The following is a 22952-nucleotide window of genomic DNA, read 5'->3' as shown; positions in this document are numbered from 1 at the left end:
GGATAGGGCAGCTTTCTGATATGACTTGTATACTTCTGGATGGATTGTAACAATCAGGTTTTTCTCAGTCTGAGGAATCACATATATTCATAATTACCACTTTGTGCTAACTATATTGTTTACTCACCAGAAAATATCATGTAAAGCAATAAGCCTTCCAAATCTGTGATTTTAATGCATCCAGACAAGATCATCTACTTCTCAACGTGTGCTAAAATTAGGAAATCTAACCACAGAAGGCAAATATGTAGCACGTTAATTTACAATTAATTCAGGAAAAAAAATAGGAAAACATGTAGAAGTCGCATGTAAAAAAGTACATTCTTATTGCTTCCATCTTATTTAATTAAGCAATGCTGAGCTCAGTGCTATGAATTAAATGTTCCCGATTAATAGGAAATGCATAAAACAATCACCTTGGGCTTTTCAGCCTGGAGCATTCAGACTTGTGGTATCACCATGCCAAATACAAAAGGTTTCTTTAGCAGTCCCAGAGAAGCGCCTGTAGCTGCTGGACAGTCTGAAATGGGATGCAAGGCCATGATTAGAAGGTTGTGTACTTACAACCTGTTAAAGTAAACAGATTTGAATGAGAGTCTGCATACTTTTTGTTTGATCATACATACATATTGTATAGTGTCAAGCATCTAGGCTTTTTCAGGTAAACCTACAGGCAGCTTTATACACCCAAATACTACTGCATACCCATGCCATAAGCACCCTCATTCCTGCTGTTTAAAAGGAGAAGGGACATTGGCAAAACACCAACCTGCAGAAAACGCTGTCAGCTGTTCTCCTAAGCTTACTGGCTGCACATGCATGTCCTCTCCTCGTCATACCCTCTTCCCCCCTCTTTCTCAATGGCAATCCGTTCCCCTCTGTCCAAAGTACTCTTACTTTTCTTGGAGTAACCAAGACCACATACTGTAAGCCCGGTTGCCCTTTTCATTCATACAGACACAACTGTGGGCATTGGACTGAGGCATCTGTACTCCAAGGCATCAGCTAAGTGCTCATCTATCTGGCATTTTATTAAATGTAATTTAATGTAACATTCTTAAACTCACTTGATCCAATTCAGAGTTGCATGGGGCTGGCGTTTACCTCAGCAGGATGGGGCATGATGGTCAGCAGTGTCTGAATGTAGATGCTTGCATATGGTTACAGTAGCTAGCCATCCATCTTCATAAGCCGCTTCTCCAGGGCAGGGTGACAGAGCAGCTGAAGCCTATCCCAGTACTCACTGGATGCATGGTAGGGCTCTTTAACAGGACGTATATTTTCTTGGCTAGGAATGATCTAGTGGTACTTTATCAAAGGATAATCTCAGGAAGTACTTATCAGCTACCTGTCAACTTAAGTGTGTACCAAGAATGCTTTCATAACTAATTTTAGATGCAGGTTCCTCTTGTGACAACAGCATTTTCTTCAGTCATATCAACTGACACGCTACGGTTGCTGATGTGGACCAACGAAAACACGCATGGAATTAGACTCCAATAAGCTGCAGTCTGCACAAGTAGTTATCACAAACTACCACTTCTTAGAAAGCTTTAAGTGCAAATTTAAAAAGGCTGGAGGGACAGACATAAAAGCTTTGATACAATAGTAAGTTATTTGAAAATCTTCTAATAAAAGCAGAAAAACATTACAAACTATCTAGTCATATGAAAAAGGCCAAAATAAAATGACTTTGTGGGCAGATTTTCAAACATTTTAAATAAGAACACTACTTGAATGAAATTCTGCTTTCCCCTAAGAACTGTTGCAACTTTCAATTGCAGACAGCAACTGCCTCTGCCAAACTCTTCTACACAAAGCAAACACACAGAAAAAAACAGCACAGCATTATCTGAGAACCTAAGGATTTATTTTCAGAATACACACAATTCAGAAATACAAAAAAAATAAAAAGTACAGCACCCACTGTTTCCCCTCCCCTCCCCTCACTATTTACACCCATTAGTCCTTTTGTAAGGATTACAGAGCTGGGCATCTAGCTTAAAAGTTCTTAACCATCACAGTCATCAAAACACTCATTTCAGCCCAATAACATGAAACCCTTATACTGGTCTTTTTCCTAGTGTGCAGGATACCACCAAGATGCCACATGGTGTATCTACATAACGGCACAAAAAATAATATTCCACCAACCAAACCAATTTTAATAAGGATAACAGAATATTATCATTTACACAAGGAACCTTAAAATTTCCACTTGAAAATACTGCTTTTTTAATTTATTTATTTATTTTTTTTTTTAAGAACCATTTAAGAAAAAAAGGGTATGAGGCATAGTGTGAACTGGAGAACTTAACAGGAAAGCAGTCACTTTTACTCAGTTACAAAAAGGTATTCAATTTTAATATGCACAGGCATTAGCTTTTTCTCCAGTTTGGTTTAATTCATCTTAAAGAGGCCTGATTAACAATCCTCATTACAGCTGTCACCACTGCTTTAAAAAAAGCTAAAAACACTGCATGAAGATATTTTTCTTCAAACTGCTTCAGTTGAAAGCTGTCCAAAGAGACTTCTATTAGTAGGCCATTGTTGCCAATTTCTTGTATTCTTAAACGGAGCACTGCTCTCTTTTTCTTGCAGTGAGCTTTTACTTATTGCTGGTTTGTGCTGAAAACCAGTTACCATCCCTTTTTAAAAGATTGCTAATTGATCAACTAAACATTCAGAGTACAATAGTAATAACAATAATAATAACATAATAATGTTAAAAGAAATATGTATAGATAATTTTAAAATACATTCAAACCATTGTACAAATGCTGTCACATGTACTGGCAAAACCATACATATAATATTTAAAATATTCCTGCTGGTAGACAGATAAAAATGAGGCACTATGAAAATTAAAAAAAAAAAACAACAACAACAATGTTGGTCATGGGACAGGTATTAGGTGCTACAGTACTATACAAAGAGCAGAACTGTTCTGGACCAACCAGGGGAAGAAGTTCATTTTACAAATTGTGCAATTTTTCATACAAAAACCAAGTCTTAACAAATAAAGATCATGACAACCAATAGACATTTTCCTAAGGTTCAGAGAGATCGACAGGATGCATTTACATGTAATTAAGAGGGGTCTGTATTGGGTGAGCAAACATAAAATACTTGTAGCTCAAAATACACTTTCTTCATTTTCCCCAACCTGATAAATATATTCAGATGTAACTCTAGTGTAATCGTAATAATGATTAGACTGTCATGGGTGAGGAGATTCAAGTAAGTAAAAATCTGAATTGTCTATTTTTTAGTCATACAAATAGTAGAGCCTGTAAAATATCATAATATCAAAACAGCATAAATTCACAGTAGCACTAGATGACAATTGATTAAAAAATGATTGTTTTTGTACATTTGTTTTTCTTAAACCTGAGCTGCAATCAAATTAAATCCAAACTTCTAATTTTACCCCCTTTAGGCAGAAGCTGTTAGTGCAGACCAGTTGGCACTGACATAAATTATTGTAGTGTCAAAATGTCCCAGAGAGTTTCAAGATGAAGATCTGGTTAAAAATATACAGTACCCCTCTCCTCTCCCAAGCTTCATGAAACATCTTTTGTCTTGGGTATACTGGGATAAGCCCTCACATACTGTGGATTTATTTTATGGAGCACAACAAATACAAAAGCAGCATATGCTCACCTAAGAAGACAGATGAGAAATGGTTTGAAATGATGATAAAGTGGAAAGGTGTTTTTAAATCCATTATTAGAATTTTGAAGGAAAATAAACCAAAGGCAGGACTTTCAAATGATTTAATTCTCCTCTTGAATAATAATAATAATAATAAAAACGGGGGGAAAAAACATATAGCAAAAAAGAAGGTAGTGGAAAATTGCTGCAGGCGTACTGGTACAAAGGAATATCTGTCCATTTAGATATTAAGTAAGCACCTCATTTCCAATCAGATGAGCTTTTTCCTATAATTACTTTCAAATACAAAAATGTGTGCAAAAAAATTAGTAGCAGGTATGACAACATGCGGGTAAATGACAATAACACCGTTTTTCTTCCTCTTGCTGCAGAGTCATACAAATTGAAAATTCTGGTTCTCAGTCTCCTTTGCTAGGACCTGGATTTTATTAAGGGATTGTCGACACGTCAGTTCTTAAAAATGTGCTGCACTGTCAAGTTTTACAAAGGATGATTTATATATATATATATATATATATATATATATATATATATATATATATATATATATATAAATTTTAAAAACTCCCTTTCTGCCATTGACAAAAATACTGAAGTGCCAAATGTTAATGTTTCTACACCCCTGAATAATACATTGATACATTGGGATACTGGAAAGTGCAGGTTTAGTGATTACCTGCCACAAGAAATTTTTCTTACGTGGGAGTAACTAATTATCTCCCAGTTGCTGGATGTAAACATCTCAGAATGTAAACAGCACTCAGATTTCAGGTCTCCTCTTCCCCTACAGTTTTGAAAAGTACCACTTAACAGTCCCATGGATGTCACCAACATGTCTCCACAATGACATTCTGATTATCACTGAAATAGATGACCACTGGAAAACTTGGACTTGTTAGAGTTCCTCAAAAAAGGCAACTCTGGACTTAGTGCTTTGTAGAGTGAGCTGTAAGAAAAGAAGAAAAAAATAAAAACAGGTGAAACCCCCAGTTTCTCTTTTGTTGCATTTAATAAGTCAACATTCTGACTGCTTCTGGAAGGAAATCTGAAGTGGACTTGTAAAGGGATAGGCTAGTCCATGCTGAAAGAGGTGTATGCATCACTCTATCATCTTGTTAAAAACTGGAACCACTGCACCATTTATAGCTTTTATAAGTCAACAATGAACAATTTGGTTACCGGCTCCACAGAATAATAACAAATCACCTCTGGCCACCTGTGAAAATAACATTTTCAAGGCTTAAAAGATATCCAAAATGTGTCAGACTGAAAAATAATGAGATATTTATCCAGTCTCAAGTTTTTCAAAAAGACAAGATAAAAATCTACCATTAATTGCTGTGTATACACATAAAAGAGAACTGAACTGCAACTATTCCAAAGCTGTGGGCATATGAAGAAATAATGAAAATTCATATATATGTTAAATGTAAAATATATTTATACAATGAAGCATATTTTCATTTTTTCTCAATGTCATCTCATGTACTGGTATCACATGAGCAACAGAAGACAGAGAGAGGAGAGGAAAAAAAAAACTTTCAACTCAGCCATAGCAATCTTTAAGGGCATGAAACCCTTCTTTTATAAGGCCTGTTTATTAGCGAGAAGACTGGGAGATGAGCCATTATGGGAACAACTAGTAAGAACTAGGAACTGACTAAACTTTAATTTATGGAGCAGAAAATGTCAAAATGTTCTTGATCGGGTTGTGACAAACAGGTGTTAGAAAACTTTTTCTTTTAGCTAAATTGAGACATTTCTGAGTCATGCATGAAAATGTAGAAATCTGACTACAGTAAAGAGAATTCCTTCCATTGTATCCAACAAAGTAATCTTACTAGTTAAAGTTTAATATCCGCATTGCTTTAATTTGTGATGCAGAAACTGCCTCAATAGGTCAATCATCCACCTCTCAGGAAATCAGTAGCTCACCCTTTTCATTTTCAAAAGAAAGAAAAAAAAATGATGCACCAAGCAAATAAGTGTTGTCTTGCAGAGTGTGATGCTGCTGTGACATAAAGAAGCGATCTGAGTGCCATGAGAGACAAAATGTTTAGGAACAGATTCTGAATGTTTATAATGATGGCTTGGGAAAAACGATTATGTCCTCCAGGAAAACATGAGATTTGATCACGAAATGCCTAATACAATGGTCTTCATGTGTTTCTCTGTCATGCACAAGAATTTTATGGTAGTGGTTTATTTAGCAATATTTTAGCCAAAACAAATGTGCAAGAGACATTTTGAGTATATGACTGGGTACCTGATATTTGGAAAATGTGTGGAGTAATTAAAAACATTCATGGCCAGGTTGATATTAATTGCTGTTGTTTAAGCGGGGGTCACAATTTATACCTTCTGTATATAAGTAAATGTGTGACCTCCATTAAAACAGGAGATTACAACTTTTTCTTGGTTATTACTACAGACAGCAAAATACACTTTAGAGTTGGGTATTCCTTTAAGAGAAATGACTGCAATTTGGCCAGAATAAAAGAATGAGTATAAATCTAGGGTAAGGAACTAACAAAACAAGACATCCTAATTAACTTTATGGCAATTTCATAATGGAATCAAGATAAACTACACAGTCAATAACCAGATGAAAATTTCTATTTTTGGGTGGAGTATTCATTTAAGGAATTTACACTTGCATCTAGAATTTCTCTTAAGAATTACAGCCTTCATGTCTTTAATTTTTAAGGGAAAATGCAATATATGCAAGTTCTGCACTCTGAAACCAAAGTACTCTTTAACCAAATGCTTGAAGGCATAAATACAAAAAACAACCTCCTATTTTTTCTTGTTTCTTTAAATTGTATGCTTGTGCACTTTGTAAGGCACCTTGTAATGCTGTACTCTGAAACAAACAAACCAAACAACCTTTATTTCACATCGTCATTTTGCTTAGTGAACACCAATAAGATTAGATCAGGATCCCATTACCCTATTTTTATAGTGGATACTGTTTGCAAACAATGGCCAAATTTGATTAGACCAGGTTTAAGAGATAACTAAAATGGAATTTTTAAATATTACTGTATCATTCCAAATTCATTTGTAAAATGGAGATTACCTATTTTCCTGGAGGATTTAGACAGACTGTTCACTAACCTAATGAACTGAGACAGGATGGGGTCTACATTAATTTTATCTGCAGGAAAATGCATTGTGAAGGTTGAGGTTGTTACAGTTTAGACCATAAACATAATGAATTACTATTTTTATTAAACTACTACTTGTCTACTGAGAAATAACTCAATATGTAATGAATACATGTGCAGGTACAAATCTGAGGCTTTATGAGAATGTCCATTTGGAAAGTAGTTGATTGGCAGAGGGCATTGAGAAGGAGATGTGCCACTTTAACTCAATTAAATTGATGTTTAACAACAGAGTCAAAACTATTAAGTAAACTGAGTATTAAAGGGACATTAGAAGGATTATTTAAATATATTATCCATATGGGGAAGTGAATTAAACAGAGGAATGAGAGATGAGGTCTGATATACAGATTTCTAATGTTAACGGATTGAACAATAAACAACCCTGAGGAATGGGATTGAGATGTTTAAGAGAAACAAGGGGCAACCTCGGAGTAAGTCCATCTGTAAATATATTTAAATTTGCAAGTACATTATCTTCAGGGGAGGAAAATCATATAAATATGGTGAAAATGTTATCACCAAAGCCAGTTTGTAGCAGGAACATACCAAAATTAGACCACTTCAATCAGTTAAAACCTTGCTTGACATCAGTGAGAGAATGACTGCTAAAGAATCAAGACAAGAAGCCGTATCGATAAGTTGCAGGAGTCCGTATGAACTCTAAGGGCATAACATGTGGAAGTACACTCAATTTCATTTGGATAAACCAATTTCCACATGACTTTGTTCAGTCCCTGGAATACTTTGTTAGTATCACTGTTTGAAAATTTGACACTAGAAATGGAATTTTTTTTTCATGCAAGGTTGTATAGTGTTCACTGCCATATTCAGACTGGAAGCATAGTTTATGAATAGTTTAAAAATAGTTCAGGTGGTATAACTGTTGTCTCAAAGGGCTTAAACAAACCACCTTTCTAGACACTACCTAATCTTTCACCTCTTTCCACAATGTGCTAAAAAAATAGCAGGTGTTCATTTGTAGATGTACTACTAATATAAATTCATGGTGATTGTGAACATTTTTTTAAAATTTGTTTACTTGGTGTTGAGCAATTATGTTAGTCTTTCTATGAGCTGGTTGATGTATTTTCCTAGTTTTACTGTGAGGAATGTAATTAAGTTTGCCAAACTGGTGTTTTGGGCCCTAGCAAGTCATGCAAGAAAGGTCATGGGACTCCTCTGGAGTAGATATGTTCAAAATGTGGCTTAGCACTGCACTGTATATTTGGGCAAACACAAACAAATTTTCCCAAACCTGCATCAAACAGGAACAAACTATGAAATGCCAGTTCATTACAGGGTCCAGTCAAACCCACCACCAAACTTGTGATGGGACAGTTTGTGATCAGCAGTCATCCCAATGCTCACATGTGCAATGCAGGATAAAAAGATTAGAATTGCTATCTGACAAGTACCAATATTAAAAAGATGTTATTGAGTTAAAAAAAAGAGTAAACATACAGCATGTAAATCTATTAAGCTCCCATAAGTAGTCCCAGTTTACTTTTGCACAGAGATGAAATGTGTGAAGCTTTTAGCTAATTGCATATATTGTTTGCACATTTGACTTCCTTTCTCCATTGTGAAAAAATAAACTCAATCATTCAGGTAAAAATGGGGAGAAATCTGTTCCATCCTGCCTCTAGTAAGGACAAAAGCCTTCTTTAAACATCCAGGACCCATCGATCCAATTGTCTCCATACTTTTTAACAGTATCCAATGGCTTCAGATGGCGCTTTGGATAAGCTACATATTAACTAGAGAGTGATTATTGTCTAATTGTGAGAGCATTATTTTAACTAGAGAACACACAAAGAAAATGTTAATCAAAATAAATAAATAAAAAGTGAAGTTTGTTACTATTAAAAAATACAATTTTGCACCAAACAAAATTCCACATAACTTAGATGAGATTCAAGCTCCTACTTGACAATCTGCTTCTGTCATGTTTGACAAGAGACCCAATCCCAGAATGAGAAGTCTCCTCCAGTCTGAAAAGAGGAACTTGAATAGAGCATTTCCCTATGAGTATAATTCTGTATTTTTTTAAGTGTAATTACCCAGACTAAGCTGCCTCCACCGTCCCACATCTAACACACATACACTCAGAAACACACACATATGCCAATTTTTATCAAGCTATGAACAACAGCACACAAATTGGGCAAAGGCGCATGCAACCACAGTAAGACACACACCTTACTAAAGCTGCAAGTTTCTTTTATCACACCATATTACATCCAACATCAACTCAGCAGGACAAATGTCTGCTGTTACCCGATCACAAAGCTGTCAAAACAGCAGATGTATTGAGTATAGCAATTGTTAAGAAGCAATCTTCCACTGCACCTGTGCAGCCTGAAAAGGAGATACATCATTTTTGTTTAAGAAATCTTGTTCAGATTGCATGTGATTGATCACTTCTTTTCCATCATTGAGGTTTAATCACTAATATTAAAGTGAACTCCAAAGCAAGGTCATGAAGGGTCTTTTCCTCTATACATGCAACATATAGAACCTTGTCAAATCCTTTCACGTTTTTACCGTCTCACTGACAATTTAAAATTGGCTCCTCAGACTTAGAACAAATACCCAGATGTGAACAACATTAGAGCTATTCTGAAGCATCAATTATATTTATTACAAAAACGAAACTAGTTAAGTATAATAGGCAATAAACAAACCTGAGTAATGAACCCATTGTATTTCATACAAAGTCACCTTCTGAAGTTTGTCAGACACCACATCTTCTTCCAGATAAACAAAATAAGCCATGCATTTTTGCTTTTATTAATCAGACAGAATTATATAATTTAAATATCTTAGGATGAAGCAGCAGCAGCCCAAGGATAAGCATCAGCCCTTTGTTAGTAGAAAGTGACAGACAAGCCTGAACACACAGATATTACCTTTAAAGGTCAACTCAAGTGGTATCTGTAATACAGACCAGTCTTCGGAGGCTATGGCATGAGAAAATTTTGTTATGACAAATGCACAACAGAATCATCCTTTTCAAGTGTTATCTAAGAACACAAAACTTGTGAAATATAAGGGAAAAAATAAATTTAGCAAATAGCAGGTTCTTTAGTATATTTCCAACAATCCTTCTTACTCTCATTCTTCCATTTTATTCCTGACAATTTCAGAAAGGTTTAATGGTCTTACTGAACAATTGGGCCATCGTAGACCAGTGAGTAATAAAATCAAAATGGAATTTGACTTTTTACATTGCTTTATAACCCTAACAAGACATATTTTACACAGTATCCCCAGAAAGTTTATGATGAAAGGGTAAATTCTACAAGTCTATTTTTCTTCTTTTGTTGTAGCACCACCAACACAATGGAAATGCGATAGAAATGATGGATGTTGAAAAGTGAGAAAGACCAATTGCTTTCTCTCAGTATTTCTCATTGTATCTGTCTGTCACAGCTGTATACATCTGCATGAACACACTACCAATGCCTGGAAATATGCCTCAGTTGTATTTTAGATATAACTATTCATCCACTAATCATATTCTGAAAGAAAACAATGCTAATTATAAGCCTGTAATTTCAGACTTTCCAGACAGCCCATATAACTATAAAATGTGCAGACAACTGGTAAAGTTGACTTTTGAACAAGTTTCTGCAATATTTCTCAACAAGTGACTGTTTAATTAATGTAGATGATTTCATATTTTGGTACACAATAATGTTCAATAAATGTCACATATTAAACAGTAATGTGATAAATGTGCCAGTGTTTAATACAGTGGTACCTCATTCTTCGAACTTAATTTGTTTCATTAGAACATTTGAACTCTGAATTGTCCAAATCAATTTTCCCCCCATTAGAAGTAATGGAAAGTGAATTAATCCATTCCCAGACCCTAAACAATACCCATTTCAATAAACTTAAACAGCAAATACACATAATTTAAAGTAAAAATAGAAAAATGGAACACCTGCATTTCAACATGTAGGGGACAGCTCTGTTAGCAGCAGAGCTATTTTAACCTTTTTTTTATTTATCATTTCAAGATATCCTGTATTTATCCTGAGGGGATTCAATAATACTATATGCAAGTACAAATAATAACAAACAAAGGGCTCAGAAAGAAAAGGATGAGGCAGCAAAAGCTCCATCAAAGTCCTAAACCTGCCTCAAGTTCATATATATATATATATATATATATATATATATATATATATATATATATATATATATATATATATATACACATATACACACACACACACACACAGAGTGGTGTGAAAAACTATTTGCCCCCTTCCTGATTTCTTATTCTTTTGCATGTTTGTCACACAAAATGTTTCTGATCATCAAACACATTTAACCATTAGTCAAATATAACACAAGTAAACACAAAATGCAGTTTTAAATGATGGTTTTATTATTTAGGAGAAAAAATCCAAACCTACATGGCCCTGTGTGAAAAAGTAATTGCCCCTTGTTAAAAAATAACCTAACTGTGGTGTATCACACCTGAGTTCAATTTCCGTAGCCACCCCAGGCCTGATTACTGCCACACCTGTTTCAATCAAGAAATCACTTAAATAGGAGCTGCCTGACACAGAGAAGTAGACCAAAAGCACCTCAAAAGCTAGACATCATGCCAAGATCCAAAGAAATTCAGGAACAAATGAGAACAGAAGTAATTGAGATCTATCAGTCTGGTAAAGGTTATAAAGCCATTTCTAAAGTTTTGGGACTCCAGCGAACCACAGTGAGAGCCACAAATGGCAAAAACATGGAACAGTGGTGAAACCTTCCCAGGAGTGGCCGGCCGACCAAAATTACCCCAAGAGCGCAGAGACGACTCATCCGAGAGGTCACAAAAGACCCCAGGACAACGTCTAAAGAACTGCAGGCCTTACTTGACTCAATTAAGGTCAGTGTTCACGACTCCACCATAAGAAAGAGACTGGGCAAAACGGCCTGCATGGCAGATTTCCAAGACGCAAACCACTGTTAAGAAAAAGAACATTAGGGCTCGTCTCAATTTTGCTAAGAAACATCTCAATGATTGCCAAGACTTTTGGGAAAATACCTTGTGGACTGATAAGACAAAAGTTGAACTTTTGGAAGGCAAATGTCCCGTTACATCTGGCGTAAAAGGAACACAGCATTTCAGAAAAAGAACATCATACCAACAGTAAAATATGGTGGTGGTAGTGTGATGGTCTGGGGTTGTTTTGCTGCTTCAGGACCTGGAAGGCTTGCTGTGATAGATGGAACCATGAATTCTACTGTCTACCAAAAATCCTGAAGGAGAATGTCCGCCATCTGTTCGTCAACTCAAGCTGAAGCGATCTTGGGTGCTGCAACAGGACAATGACCCAAAACACACCAGCAAATCCACCTCTGAATGGCTGAAGAAAAACAAAATCAAGACTTTGGAGTGGCCTAGTCAAAGTCCTGACCTGAATCCAATTGAGATGCTATGGCATGACCTTAAAAAGGCGGTTCATGCTAGAAAACCCTCAAATAAAGCTGAATTACAACAATTCTGCAAAGATGAGTGGGCCAAAATTCCTCCAGAGTGCTGTAAAGACTCATTGCAAGTTATCGCAAACGCTTGATTGCAATTATTGCTGCTAAGGGTGGCCCAACCAGTTATTAGGTTCAGGGGCAATTACTTTTTCACACAGGGCCATGTAGGTTTGGATTTTTTTCTCCTAAATAATAAAACCATCATTTAAAAACTACATTTTGTGTTTACTTGTGTTATATTTGACTAATGGTTAAATGTGTTTGATGATCAGAAACATTTTGTGTGACAAACATGCAAAAAATAAGAAATCAGGAAGGGGCAAATAGTTTTTCACACCACTGTGTATATATATATATATATATATATATATATATATATATATATATGTGTGTATATATATATATGTATGTATATATATATATATATATATATATATATATATATATATGTATATATATCTATATATATATATGTATATATATCTATATATATATATGTATATATATCTATATATATATATGTATATATATCTATATATATATATATATGTATATATATATATATATATATATATATATATATATATATATATATATATATATATGTATATATATATATATATATATATATATATATATATATATATATATATATATATATATATATATATATATATATACAACAACACACACACACATATATACATACATAAAACAAGACCCACCAAAAATAAAGTGAAAAAAGTACTGAAAACACATGAACTTAAGACGAGAGATGCTTTCACGCAGAGAAGCAAGAGATGACTTGGGCGCACAACAGATGATGTTTATGCTTGCTGCCTAAGTGCCATCTGTTGCTGCATTTTTTCAGTTCAAACGTAGAAGCATTGTTCGAACTCAGAATCAAATTTCTCTCGAATTTAGCATTTGAACTCTACCGTTCACAGTTAGAATTGTTTGAAGTAAGAGGCACCACTGTATTTAATTTTCTAAAATGTCAATCAAATATGCTCTGTGTTCTCAGGAAATGATTCTTAAATAAACTCCAAAACTGACAGGGTTCAACTGCACCAGGCTTTACAACATCTGGTAATAGAAAACACAAAATGAATGTGCAGGTTTGAGACAGTTCACTTATTTTTGTGTGGGTTTTGATAATCTGCGAAAATCTGTGAAATATGCTCTACTACGCACAAACACTGGATTGCAGCAACGGCTTTCATTCACCACCCTAACAACCATTTGTTGACTTCATTTGGACACTTGCTGTTGTTTTGAAAAACTAAAGCAAATTATCTTGTCTTACAAGTAACTTTCTCCATATGCGTAAAGTGTATTAAACCATGACTTTACATATTACCTTGAACACAAACTAATCTTCAAAAACAGCTTAAGTTAAATGGTGACACATAAGAAAGACAATTTTCCCAATTAATTTGTTATAAAAATAACTCTCCTTCATATAAAAAAATGCCAAAATAAATTGGAAGAATTTGATTTGATAAAGTTAAAACAGGAGGTTCTCTGTATTACAATGACACAAACTTATTTATTCATATTCATTTAATCCATTTCATCATTAATAGTTTATTAACAAACACTGCTTTTGCATGGCCCTGAAAGACACATAATGTTTTATATATAAAAAAAAAAAAAAAAAAAAGTGTGGCACATTTTAATGATGATTGATTGATCATGAAGGGATATTTGTGACTGGACCAGTCAAGGCAAATGTGCTCATGAAAATGAGCAAACTAATTTACAGAATAATGGAAATGTTCTGTAAGGTTACCAGAAAGTGTCTGTTATATTAAAAAAAAACTAATGTGGGGGTCCTGCAATACCTATACTAGCAAGAAACCATTTTTCTTTGTGTTGTAAGGCATAACTACAATAATATTTACATACATAAGATGTGGGAACAGATCCCATTAGTAAACATTTTCTCTATCTAATAAACCAGGGTTTTGCCAGCCTGGTGAGGTTCACGATCTTTTTGTCTTTACATTTCCTTATGTAGTTTTATTTTAACATATCACAAAATATTCTACAATTTTGAATGAAAATAGTCCTGTGTCAGTGAAGTTATATACTAGCACTACAGTTGTCAGCCGGAATGGTATAGGGGCGCAAAACGGCAATTTGGTAGTTGAGGAAACCTTAAAAGCAACTGTAGGTTACACAGCAGCCAAAGCCAAGTCTTCATGCTACGTTGCGTTTTAGTTCCATCACTCCATCTTACAGCATCTCAGCAGCAAATCTCCACTACTCTCGTTCTCATTCAGCCCCATTCTTCTATTCTGTGACCAGCATCTGTGCCAAATTGTGCCCATTGCCCTTTTTCACTTGCACCTCTTTGAGCCAATTCATGCTAGGATCCAGACTGCCTGGCAACTACATGACTAACAGATTTTTTTTTACAAAAGAGTGCTATATTTCTTGACCTAGTATGAGTAGTATGCTCAGCGACTTTTTTTCTCTCTCTGGTCTGATGCACCTATGTTATAATACATTTTGGTTTTGGTGAACTTATTAGTTGTATACTTTTCAAAAAAATTTAGAAATCAGCAGACTAATAGAGAATATCCAATGAGGAGAAAAAAAATATTAACAATTATTAATTATAAGATGCCAATATCTAACATTTCATTTTAGTATTATTAATATTAATCAAGAACATAAAGCTTTTGTTTTCGACAGAGATGCCAATGTTCAGTACCATTCATCCTTCCTTAAAAAATCCAGTAACAGGCTGAACCTAGAAGCATAACAGGGCAGGTACTCATTACAGTGACTTGGAACTGTATAAGAATTATACAGACGAATTTAAAAAAAAACAAAGTTTGGGAAACCCTGTAGTAAACTCATTAGAGTTTTTCCAGATTGCAAAACTTGGAAGAGATCTTATCATAATTACATTAGGTGTAATTATTAGTAGTGTTGATATGCAAAATTTGTAAGCTAAGGGAGGGGAAAAAAAAAAAGAAATGCAATGAGAATTAGAAAACTAATTCATCCATGCTGCCCGTAGGTGTGTTATGTGCCAGCATTGCCAGACACTATTGTTTATGCCCCTCCACTATGTGTACATTGCATGAAAGGTTTCAGCAAACCAGCAGAACAGATGACCATTCAGGATGTGGTCACCCTGAAGTGACCATACAAGTGCAGGTCCAACACATCAGATTGGTTCCCTTTACAGATCGTTTCAGATTTGCCATCCACATTGCTGCTGAAACTGCCAGCAAACAACAAAGTCTGCATTAGGTACAAGCTACCTGGTGCTAGTGGTTACAAGCTAGATGACCTGTCAATGTGCCCCTTGCTCACTCTAACACTACAGCAGGACAATGTAGGTCACTCATACTTGCTGTGGTCATAAATATATTGAATGCTATGATGCAGGTGATGCCCTGATCTGTCTTCTCTTGTAATCCTAACCCAATGAAAAGCCTTTGAGATGTCCTGGATAATAATATCCATAAGACGTGACCAGCTGCCTGACAGTCACCATCAATGTGAGCAGGTCCTCACACAGAAATGGGTCCCTGGCTCTGTGCTCCAGATGTGTCAAGCAAAGTGGAATGCAAGAAGTGAATACACGAGACACAGAAGGACTGCAAAATGACTGTTAATGAATGTCTATAGTGAGTACTGTTTCCCTATTATTCTCATTTGTTTAATGTTTAGCAAGGAAATCTGAAATTGTATTTTGTTTTACCGTAAGCATACGATGTATCACTTCACTAAATGAAAAATGTTCCAAATCCCTACACAGAATGGATGGATATTGTGAGAAATTCTAACCTATTCTGGACAGCAATATAGATCAATTGACATATGGCCATAATATGTCTCTGAAACTGTTTTTACACGTTGTTGGTCCTGTCTAAGCAGAACAGCTAAAGAGACTTACTCAAATTAAAAGTAATACACCCACACTTAAACAAGAATGCTGACACCAAGAACATAGATTTTGAATAACTGAATTAAAGGTTTTACAAAAACATGAACGGGCACTGCTAACATCTATAAGAAAGCTTTTAAAACAATAAGTTTAACCAATAATACATTCTGAATTGAAATCTTGCTCTTCATTAATTGCACTGATTTCATCTTTATAAGGATTAAGCTAGGTAAGTTAAGAATAAAGTCTGCACAAGACAATGAAATTTTGAAATGTGGGGTTATAATGTGTGTCCCGCTTAAATAACTAATTGAACAACAAAACAGGAAATTCTTCCTTTGATTTCTAAAATGAAATTAGCCTGTCCATTAGACCCTGTATAAACCAAACTAAAAATAAAACAATAATTATTTGTAGCACCAATTCTTTGGTATTATAAATATAAGCTTACCAACAGGCCATATTCCCTTTGCATTTAATGCATCCAGTGTTAACAGCTTTATTACACCTTAATATACTTAGAAATAACAGATCAACTTCTGACATTTTTCTTTCTAAAGTTCTTGAAAAGTAAAAGCTTGCAGCTTCAGACTCACTTAAAACACAAAAACCTACAGTATTTAAAAACTTTTTATCTGTCCTTAACATGAGTGACTTTAAAGAAACAATTCTAATATCATCTAACAGAGGAAACATGATAATTATTATGCTGCAATACCGTAAAAACACTTCTTCACAACAACATTATCTGACATAGGACGGAGAATCATGTTAGGCTGCCAGGTGTCTTGCCTTTGTTGCTTAGTTCAACATAGCAAATTGATTTCATTATTTACAGAAATCTGAAGACAGCCATCCATCAGTAAGTACTGAAGTCAGACATGTTGTCTTAAAGTGTCAGCAGCTGGGACCGTTGCTGCTTTCTCTCTACATGCTAGTTTTAGGAGATTCAGTTGAAAACCAATGTTAACAAGCACTTTTATAGAAGTGACACTCATCTGTATTTATCAAAACAAATCTAATGAAAGTCTCCAGTTGTGTCTTTGATTAATTGCCTCAGTGTGGTAAATACTGGATGAGTGATAGCTACTTGCTTTTAATAATGGAAAAAAAACAGATATTTTATTAATTTTTACAAATGCTGTATACATTAAAAACACTACCTTTTATATTAGAGACCCTAAATGTGAGTTTTGTTTAATCAGCATAAAACTATTTTTTTCCCCAGTATGTATTACATAGAAAAGATAATTAATGTATTTACTTTAAGTATAATTACATACAGCTATACTTCACTTACAGAATTCTCAAGTGGTTTTATTTACAGCAGACAGTTAATTAAAAAAGTGCTGCTAGGATTACTACAAATACTTTGATGGTAACTCCAGATCTTTAATCCCTACATCGACTTCCAGTTAAGGTTAGGGCCAAGATTAAAATTCTCCTTCTTGCACACAGATTTTTAACAGTACTTTTAAATTAAGAGCATTTATCTATTTATTTATTCCACTGTGAGTTCTACAATTGCAAGAAGTCATCCTTTTAAAAATGCCAAGGATAAAAAAAAAAGACTACTGTGTGTGGCAGAGTCTGTATAGACAAATGTTCAAATATTTGCCTGCTAATATAAAGAATTCCCATTCCATTACTATAAATTAGCTAGATTAAACTAAACTGATGATTTTTGTTCCCACAATTAAACTGAATAATTTTGGCAATCAATAGTGGTCATTAATGATCGCTTTCAAATTGTTTTTCTTCTTTTCATTCTGTTGCAGCTATTGGGGCAACTGGTACTATGCCTAAACTACTGTTCCTGGCCACAGAATTACCAATGCTCAAATGGCTGGGACACTTAGCCATAAACTGTTACTGAAACAGGACTATTCAGTCACACTTGACTGCATTTATAGACTACAATGGGTTGCACAGGGCACTGAAGAAGACCCAGAAGGCAAAAGGTGTCCAGCTGGCTTAAGTCAGCTGAAATCAAACTTAATGACCATGGACAAGAACCAATTTTTTTTTTTGTATAACTGTGGGTGAGTGGAGTTTTTCTTTCAAGTGGAAATGAAAAGAATGGGTCTCAACCCAACAGATTCCCAGCAGAGTGGAGAGTGGAAGAAAAAGATTTGGGGGGGCAAACGACTAAGCTGTATAAACATCAGTTATCCATGTCGTTATCACCATCAGCTTAAGTGGATTTTTTTGTTTTCCTCTCGTCCACTGGCATTTTGCTATACCATTTCCTTTTTTAGCCTAATTTCTAATTTCATGGATTTCTATTATTACATTTTATTTAGTGAAACGTGTATTAATGTATATAAACACTTCATAATTATTAACTTCAGTGTATCTGTAAATCTGTATAATCATTTTATGCCTGACTTCGCTTAAGAGTAGTGCTCTATACAAAAATATACTAAAATTAACTAAATGACTTTGTTTTACCTTAAATAATAGGATCAAAAGCAGTAAAAAGAAAAACTAAACTTTTCAGCATGCTCATATGACAATATTATAACCTGTAATATATGTTACCAAAGCAATATACTTGCATATTGAATTTATAATTTAAATAATCTCATGTATTAGTTTGCTTAATGCTTAGTCACCAAACAAACTTAAAATTATAACAGGATAATAAAATAAAATCAAAAATCAAATCACTAAAAATAATCCCCTTTTTTTATTTTGCTCAGATAACACTGTCGTGTGCTTGTGCACTTCACGTCAAACTAACAAGCTTGATCGCATTCTCAGCTGTCACAAGTGCCCTTTGGTGATGCAAGTTTTTCCTTTATTTGCTAAAAACTTACTAAAAAAGATATTCTTCTTGTTCTAATGCAATTGCCATATAATGGAATTGTGTGGTGTTTTCACGAAGAACAAGTCAGAGAATCATCATATATCAATAAAAGCCACAGGACTACAACAATTAAATTTAAAAATCAGAAGCCAGTCACCTCAATTTATTTGCAGAAAATCTAATATATTATTATATTTGATTTTCTTGCTTTAAGTGCAGTGGAAAGAACAAAGTCCTTACTGTAGTTTGTTGTGAACATTGACGGCTGTGTGAATTCAGGAATAAAGAAAATTAGTTTCAGTTTTTGTAATTATATTATATAATATTTAAAATACAAACAGGCAAAGTTAACTTCAACAACAAAGCATTAAATACTAGAATTTAAGTGCAAATGTTAACTGCCCAATTACAAATGTATCCATGCATGTAGTATTTTTTTCAATTTTGCACATATAGCATGTGGCTTTTATTTAAAGTACAATATACTTGAAGTGTAGAGAGTGCTTGTCCTTATAAATGTAAATGTGCAACAGAAGTACATATCACACCTAAGAACCACGTCAAGAATAAATATTCAATCAGTGTTGTTTTAAAATCTCTTATCTATACCATCATACTGCACCAGTCTGATCTTTTCTGACTTGACAAATGACTCCTTCTACTGGAGAAAAACCTAAAAAAAAGGTTTAATGTTGTATTTGATCATAAACATCATTAACAGAGGACTCAAAAAACATCTAAGAGTAAAAGAGAAGTGTATTATCTACCGTAAACAATCAAATCCAGTCACAAAGACCTTTGATTAAAAATAATACTAAACTCAAGGGGACCACATTTTAATTAGTGAAAAAGAACACTTCTCTGATTTTGAGGTTCTGTTTTTTTGAGGTTACCTTTTTAATGGTGCTCTGCTTACTTCCACCTCTCTCAGAGCTTTCACTGTGCAAGATGTCTAAAGGAGTCTCCCGTTCTTTCAGTTTCAATGACTCAATTTCTGTTTTAAGTTCATTAAGTTGTTCTTGAAGGTGTTTGCTTTTCTCTATGTATTCCACCCTACAAATAAAAAAAAAATAAATTTTAAAAAATCAGCATCACAAAAGTGCATGAATTTTACAGTTGTTTAACAGGGATGGTCCAGAAACTGAACAGTAATTTTTTGTCTTCACTCTTTTCTAGCCAAATGCACATGTCCTCTTTAACCCTGAAGAAACTCTTTTTAAAGGCCACTTTAGGCTTCACAGCAGAAAGACGAAATTATGAATTAACTAACAAAACCTTTCTTAGATGTAGAATCAGTTTAAGGGCACTTTCATTTGGATCTTCATCTCCATCAGCAGAAGTTCTCAAGTCATCAGGAAATTTTGAAATACTCTTAATACTTACTTCTCCTTCTCAATCTCCATGGAAAGTCGTTTCATATCAGTATCCTTAAAATCAAAGGAGAGGTTCTCAGGGTTGAAGTTGAAGCTGGGAGCTTCCAATGCCATAGCATTTGTATTGGACTTGGTTGGCTGAAGTCAAAAATACAATGTTTAATTAACACAGGAGGAGAAACTTTTTAATCAAAAAACAAGAAAATACAGATTTTACCATATACAAATATGAAATATCGCTCTGTTGAGGCATCAGGCAAGTGATGTTCAAGGGAGAAAATTCTCCATGACATGAAGGAAATAAGTAACCTAGACAATTAAAATAAAATTCATCTTTCTCTGTAACTCTTTCATTTTTTGGCTTTTCCTATATGAGGTCCCTTCGGACACATTCTGGAACATGAACACTTAAGTGCTAAATGCTAAACAAAGATGTCCCACTACTTCTCGACTAACATTCACATATTATCACCGTTAAATACAACCACTGATAGCCCATCCTCTAATTCCAATATTTTTCTATGTAAACAGAACAAAACCACAATGTGGAGTTATTTCAAAAACTTAAAATTATTGTAAAGCACTATCAAAGCCCTAAAGGTAAGAACGACGAGTAAAATGATACCTTATATGTGCATGAGTATTCACTCATATGGACCTAGATCACAAATTCAACAGTCTGGATTATATCTCAGTGTATAATAATGGTGTGAGTTACATATTAAATTTATAAAATAAATACATAAAATAATAATAATCAACTGGTGGTTGGCTTATTGAAAAGTATTTGTTTATTTTGATTAATAACTGAAGGAAATCGGAAACAAATCAAATATGTCTGCATTTAAACAGATCAGTAACAGTAAATTTAATAGGTGAAAAAGTACAGAAAAGATGATATTTATCACAGCAGTTACAAAACAACTATCTGCAACAGTACGCCATGCCATCCGTGAAAAGAAGGCAGTGATAGTGGATGGGTGAACAGCACTTACAGCTGTAAGCATAAAAGAAGGATGAGGAAATGGATAAATAAATTGTACACATATGCGTGGTTCTACAGTATGTATGCATGTATATTGTAATGCATGTATTAATAAAATGCCTTCATCATTCCAATAGAGGACACATCACAAACATCAGCAGTGCTGCTAAGAATCCAACAGCAAATGCAGTATAATGGTGGAAACAAACAAACTATAAATAAAGGAAAAATGAAACAGAAAAATATATAAGCTGATTTTGGTCCCCTAGCAGTTACACCCAGTTGGGCATACTCAGTATTAATGTTTGTGATATACCATCTGTTAGAATATATTTTGTAATGCATGTGATAATATAATTAAAATTTAACTTATAGTGTTATCATTTTGTCTGTTTGGGAATATATACACAAAATTCAACTTTGTGCAAGGGCATTTTTGTTTATTTTTTTTCCTCTGTTGTTAATAAGATTTAAACACACCGTTTTCATATTATGTTATGTATCCAGAGAGAGGAAGGAAAACAATCTGTGGAAAGAAATTAAAATATCCAAAGAGGGAACAAAAAAGCTTGTATTTAGTTGATTACTTCAGAAGGTAAATCATACTTTGTACTTATTTTATTTAGTTTTACTGTGTTGTTCTGTCCTGAATGCTGTTTTAACTGACAAAAAACAAACTTGGCTAAAATTAATGTTCTTGTGATACAGGGCAAATAACATTGACAGGGAAATGTTTTAGTCAGCTTTTACAAGTCTACAAATGACTAGAGGGACTATTCCGATTGCAATTTAACCAATACTGACACATAAAGCTTTCTTACACAGAAATTGTCATTTTCACATATTCTATATATATATATGGCCAATATGATTTGAGACCTCAACATACTCTCTCCACCTGAGTATATAATGGGTCAGTGTATATTAAGCAGGGTAAAGTCAACAGATAAAGACAGGAAGATTCTCTTTTAAAAGAAATATCCATAGTGTCTGTAGTGACCCCTAGTAAGCCAGGTTTGCATCCTCCACTTTTCTTAACAATGTATTATTCAGACTCAAGATATTATCTTGGCAAAGTTTTATCTCCTCTAACAAAGGCGCATAAAGCCAGCCATGCAGCAAAATATCAACAGCATTTTTGCCTTCTGAAGCTTGACTTCCACAAAGGTAACCTCATGGTAGTATATATCAAGTGTACTAAAATAAAGCACACACCTTGCCACATATGAATACAGAGCATGTACATTAGCTTTAATCAGTATTGATTTTCTGTAAATTCGATCTTAGTCAAGGCTAGGCTGGCCTCAGAGGCAGTACTTACTGTATATGGTGACCTGCTTGTAATCTCCAGAAGCTTATGTTTTGCCCTACGCTCTGATTCTCGTGCTTCCTGCAGATCTTGCTTCAGCTGTTCTGCCTCTTTGGCTCTATACATAACAACAAAAGAAATATAATTGGCACAATCTGTGAGTCTGAGCACTGTCCCTCACTCTCAGAGCTCTGTATTTACCTATTGCACATTATGACCTGGATA

At 34.3% G+C, this 22952-nt stretch overlaps 1 protein-coding gene across 2 annotated transcripts in view; it reads right to left on the bottom strand.

Annotated features, from left to right (window-relative positions):
- Positions 1–1978: 1978 nt before the first annotated feature.
- nf2a (neurofibromin 2a (merlin)) overlaps positions 1979–22952 on the bottom strand; it is a 106806-nt gene continuing 85832 nt past the window's right edge. Inside the window, exons 13-17 of one of the 2 annotated variants that reach the window (XM_039770747.1) lie at positions 22740–22845; positions 20444–20571; positions 19954–20113; positions 9755–9805; positions 1979–4621 (exon numbers count right to left, since the gene is read on the bottom strand). In XM_039770747.1, the coding sequence (XP_039626681.1) occupies positions 9764–9805; positions 19954–20113; positions 20444–20571; positions 22740–22845 (436 nt within the window). In that variant the 3' untranslated portion in view covers positions 1979–4621; positions 9755–9763. The remainder of the gene's footprint in view (positions 4622–9754; positions 9806–19953; positions 20114–20443; positions 20572–22739; positions 22846–22952) is intronic. The other variant, XM_039770746.1, reaches the window with a different exon arrangement.

The sequence above is a fragment of the Polypterus senegalus genome, chromosome 12, assembly GCF_016835505.1.
Source record: "Polypterus senegalus isolate Bchr_013 chromosome 12, ASM1683550v1, whole genome shotgun sequence".
NCBI lineage: Eukaryota > Metazoa > Chordata > Cladistia > Polypteriformes > Polypteridae > Polypterus > Polypterus senegalus.
Note: the sequence above shows the minus strand (reverse complement) of the source record. Positions and strands in the feature narration are given on the sequence as shown.